Source organism: Rattus norvegicus, chromosome 5 (genome assembly GCF_021556685.1).
Source record: "Rattus norvegicus strain SHRSP/BbbUtx chromosome 5, alternate assembly SHRSP_T2T, whole genome shotgun sequence".
Taxonomy (NCBI): domain Eukaryota; kingdom Metazoa; phylum Chordata; class Mammalia; order Rodentia; family Muridae; genus Rattus; species Rattus norvegicus.
Genome location: NC_141538.1, coordinates 72,465,956 through 72,471,150, shown reverse-complemented (window position 1 = coordinate 72,471,150; position 5,195 = coordinate 72,465,956). Strand labels below are relative to the sequence as shown.

At 37.3% G+C, this 5,195-nt stretch overlaps 1 protein-coding gene across 1 annotated transcript; it reads left to right on the top strand.

Annotated features, from left to right (window-relative positions):
* The first annotated feature begins 3,093 nt into the window (after positions 1-3,093).
* On the top strand, positions 3,094-4,047 carry Or13c3c (olfactory receptor family 13 subfamily C member 3C). Its single transcript, NM_001000403.1, is given in 1 exon segment — positions 3,094-4,047. A coding segment is annotated over 1 exon segment (954 nt).
* The last annotated feature ends 1,148 nt before the right edge of the window (positions 4,048-5,195 follow it).

The window sequence follows — 5,195 nt, the reverse complement described above, 5'->3', positions numbered from 1 at the left end:
ATTCTAGAATTGGAGTTACAGGCAGTTGTGAACTGCCTGACATGGCTCTTGGGAACTGACCTCAGACCCTCTTCAAGAGTAGTACACACTCTTACTTGCTGAACCATCTCTCCAGCACTAAGATCACCTTTTTAGTTATATCATTTAATAATAGTCATAACTGTTTAAATAATTAATTACTTATGTTAACTTTGCTTTTCTGATTGTGTTTTAAACTGGAGATTCGTACTCTTTGTAATTTGTTTACTGTACATCTGCTTCCTCTCCTAAAGTCACTAAGGCTGGAGAACGTTCTCAGCTGCACTTAATTGGGTCTGTGGGACACTGTCCCTATCGCATAAAAGTTTCTCTATCCCACATCCCTCCCTCTAACTTCAAATTGCTTTGGGAATTGGGGAACAATTATAATAGATACAGCATAACAAATATTTATTCTGCTACATCTATGGCATCTGGCATATTTGTTGAATCTTCAGAATACTGAAGCTAATTCTATAAAAATGTAACTGGTTCTTATAAGGGTGAAAGTTTATCACTCTAAGGGTGAGTCAGTTAAGTCCATTAAAGCCTTTCTGTAATGAAAGACATTCAATATTATGCATTAATAATACAAATGGCCAGAAGCCATATGGCAATTTATTTTTCCCAAATCCTTCTGTGAATTACTACCTTATATTGTAATTTTTATAACTGTTACTCTTTAAAGAAACTTCCACATACTTTTTGTTATAATATGTAATGTAATATATGGAGAAGGGTAAGGTATTTATATGCCATATCTAAAATCCAAAACAGATTGTAAAGTGAGATTCTCACTCTATGGCTATAATTCTAATCTGTGTATATTTCCTTGATGCTAAATCTATTTCATATATACTTCAGTGATTGTTGGCTGCCCCCATTACCACGAGTGCTGACACTAGTGGGTATCTAGTTAAGACTGTTGCTTGTTAAGACTGACTAAAAGATGCTGAAAGATAATTAAAATCTGTGACTAGCCAACAATTTGGGTACATTAAGTTACCCTGAACTCGACTCTGTAAATACTGCAGGGAGAAATGGCTTAGCAAGTAAAAGTTGATGCATTCAGTTAAAACCCTGCACTGTGTCTAGTCACTGTGTTTGAGCAAGGCACACAAACTGATTCCTCCTGTTACTTATTTCCTATCCAGAAGTAAACCCAGGAGCAGAAGAGAACCAAAGACAGCAAGGCAAGGCTTGGTTCTGGGTGATTTGAGTAAGTGATGGTATTTCAGCCAAGGAGGAGACTGAAATCTGTGACAGGAGAAGTCATTTAGGTCATCTAAGATGTATCATCATGACATTTGTCTGGATGAGGAGGATGGTCTCCAAATGCCTGGATTCCACTATGATAAGAATCAGCATGGCCACATGTCCTGGTGAGTCAATGTGCCTCCTTCCCTTTCATATCTCTGGATGGATCCATCTGCTAATGTCTCTGACCAAGTGAATGTCTCTTGAGCAATTTCTCAAATTCCCTTTCAGGGAAATTTGATTTATCAGGTACTATTAGGTAAGTGTAAATTCATTGCCCCAGAACTGTGGACAGTGTTGAATCAATACAGTTCGTTCACCATCAATACTAATTTCCCTATGGTTCTTGCTGGGTACCCTCTGTTGTGGACAATAGGATGTCTACAGATATGTTTACCATGTCAGGGGACGCTTTTAATGGTCCCCATTTACTACTTTCTTAGATGTGCTAACCCTCACACCCTCATAGAGACGGCCTTGAGAAAAATGGATCTGCAGCCAATCTGCCTTTTCCTAACTCAGGCTCAGCTTGCCATATTACTTTTGCCCATCTTCGTTTCCTTGCCAAACCTATCTGATTCTTTCCATATTTCTAGATCCAGAATTTCCAGAGCATTCCTGAGTCTCTTTGATGATTATTTCTCATAAATGTCAATCTTCTTTGACATGTATAATTTTAACCTAAGATATAGTATGTAAGCCTTCACAAAATATCTTTCTATATACATTTTCTGTATTCTAAATTCCATTGCCAACCTCATAATGACAATACCTTACATTATTTTATATTGACCTTTATTGTTGTTGGAATGAGATTGACTTCAAGTTAAGCTATTAGCAACATTCTAAAATGTTATGGTAGTTTGTTACAAAACGACTATGCATTTAAAAAGGAGTCTTTAAATTTCTCTACTATTTATCATTATGTTAATCTGGAGTTGTCTATAAAATGAAAAAAAATAATATTCTGGATTTTCACAACGTTTCTATGCCAACCTTTATAATATGGCAAGATGAAACAGATTTGAATCAGAAGAAAACCAGAAGCATCAGATGCACCAGCTCTGTGTTCATTTATGTCGTTCATTATTATTATCTTTAAGTTGTTTTAAACAAGAAAATTGTCAAATTGAACTCTCATGCGGCAGAATAAAAGGATGTAATGTGTCATGCTTTGCCAAGATTCATCATCACATTTGGATCTGGTTATATAATGGTCTTGTCATAGACACAATCGTAGAAATGCTAAGAGTGGGCTAAAATATGAAGGTAACAGCTATGCTTTTGCTTATACTACTTAATTTTTATAAGTAATTTTGATAATATGTAATTCAAAGGACTAATAGTGTATGCATAAAAGGAAATATTATTTTAAAAATAAATTTTGCTATAAAATTATGACTATGATCAACCTCTGACTCAGAATTACAGTCTTCTTTTTAAAGTAGACTTTTGCTTTGTCTTCTTCATTACTAGCTTGCTAGGGCAGATGGAATGAACAAGTCAGGTGTACAGTGAGTCATTAGGCAGGGGTTTGGAAACATCAGTTTAAGAATGTATTCTCAATAATAGAAAGAATTACTTTTGAATGTGCCTCTTAAATGGATAGATGTCGGCAATGAGCATGCCTACTTCCAACATTCTCAATTTCACTATATTCAATACCATACATTATTGGGGGTATCAATGTCTGAAATTAAGAAATGAACCCTTTCTAATACATGAAAAATAATTCTTCAGGTACTTTGCACTACTTGTTTTGGGGGCAGTGAATATGTTCTATGGTAGATTTTCCAATGATGGCTGACCATGGATGACATGGATAAAAATAACCAGACATTTGTTTCTGAATTCCTTCTTTTGGGCCTTTCTGGATACCCAAAGACCGAGATCCTTTATTTTGTTATTATTCTTGTTATGTATCTAGTGATTCTAACTGGCAATGGTGTTCTGATCATAGCAAGCATCTTTGATTCCCATCTTCACACGCCCATGTACTTCTTCCTGGGCAACCTCTCCTTCCTGGATATCTGCTACACAACATCTTCTGTTCCTTCAACATTGGTGAGCCTGATTTCAAAGAAAAGAAACATTTCTTTCTCTGGTTGTACAGTGCAGATGTTCGTTGGATTTGCAATGGGCTCAACAGAATGTTTGCTTCTTGGCATGATGGCTTTTGATCGCTACGTGGCCATCTGCAACCCTCTGAGATACTCCGTCATCATGAGCAAAGAGGTGTATGTATCCATGGCATCTGCATCATGGTTCTCTGGTGGAATCAATTCAGTTGTGCAAACATCCCTTGCCATGCGGCTGCCTTTCTGTGGGAATAATGTTATTAACCATTTTACTTGTGATGTCTTAGCTGTCCTAATGCTAGCATGTGCTGATATATCTCTCAATATTGTTACCATGGTGATATCAAATATGGCTTTCCTGGTTCTTCCACTACTACTCATCTTTTTCTCCTACGTGTTCATCCTCTACACTATCTTGAGAATGAACTCAGCTGCAGGGAGACGCAAAGCATTTTCCACCTGCTCTGCCCACCTGACTGTGGTGGTCATATTTTATGGAACTATCTTTTCTATGTACGCAAAACCTAAGTCTCAAGATCTGACTGGGAAAGACAAGTTCCAAACTTCAGATAAGATCATTTCTTTATTTTATGGAGTAGTTACCCCCATGCTAAATCCAATCATTTACAGCTTGAGGAATAAGGATGTTAAAGCTGCTGTAAAATACATACTGAAACAGAAGTACATCCCATAAAGATACCAGCAAACATAGTCTGAGATTGACTCAGTTGCAATTATGTGAGAACAGTTTAATTAATTATTTAGTCATTTTGGAAAGATCTTGGCTCCTTAGTTATCTCCCAGAAATGGAAAGTAAATGCCTAGTGTTGAAGACACCATGTTCTTCAGAAACAGAGCCCAGAAACTCTTGAGCTGGACCTTAAAACCTGCTCCCTGAGGTCTAACTTTCATGGTACCCGAAAGCACCATGCAAGGTATTATGAAAAGAGAGACAAACAACAGTCTTACTCAGCTATGTTCCCTATGAACCATTTCAATGAACAGTATACACAGTAATCATAAAGGCACAATAGCTTGTTGGTGACCAATGCTTCTGTAATTGTACATATTACCTACCCAAAAACAGGGAGAGCATGCTTGCTTCTAGAATCATGCTAACTACTCAGTGCTAATGAAATCACCATTGTTCAGGAGAATCTACAGCCCTTAAACCAGCTAAGTCTCTGACAACAGTCTATATACATTTGTAGTTGTACCCAGGTAAGTGGAGTTTTCACTCTTCATCAAGGACAGTTTTCTTTTGGAACAGAAAAGAGACCATTAAAAAAAACACCACTAATAAACATGCAGAGTTGAGGAGCCCAGTCCCATTAGATGCATCAACGAGACACTTCTATGCTTATGGCTCAAGGAATATTTCCAAAGACATGACTGAGTGATTGTAGTGGCCAGAATATCAGGAACTTTGCTGTGAGACTGTGTCCCTCAGTAAAGCCAGAAGCTACACATGTAATGTCTCACCAATGTGAGTGCCCGAATATGACCTGAATAAAGAAGACACTAATAAATATTCCAAACTGCACTGGGAAGAGCTCACAATGCCACAACCCCTCACAAAGGACCCAAGCAATTCAGTAAATCTGGGATGGGTGACATAGCCTTTCCCAGGGAAGAGCACACCAGTTAGTTATACATTTCCAGATAGTAATCCCTGAAAACAAGCAGGGAGGTAGCCTTATACAGACCAAGCAGGTTGTTTTTAGCAGTTTATGTATGTAAATATACATATTGGCTAGTGATAAAGTCAAAGAAAATATGTGTTCTTGTAATAACAATTAGTTAAAATGGCCATAAATTTGTGAGACAGGAGGAGTACATGAG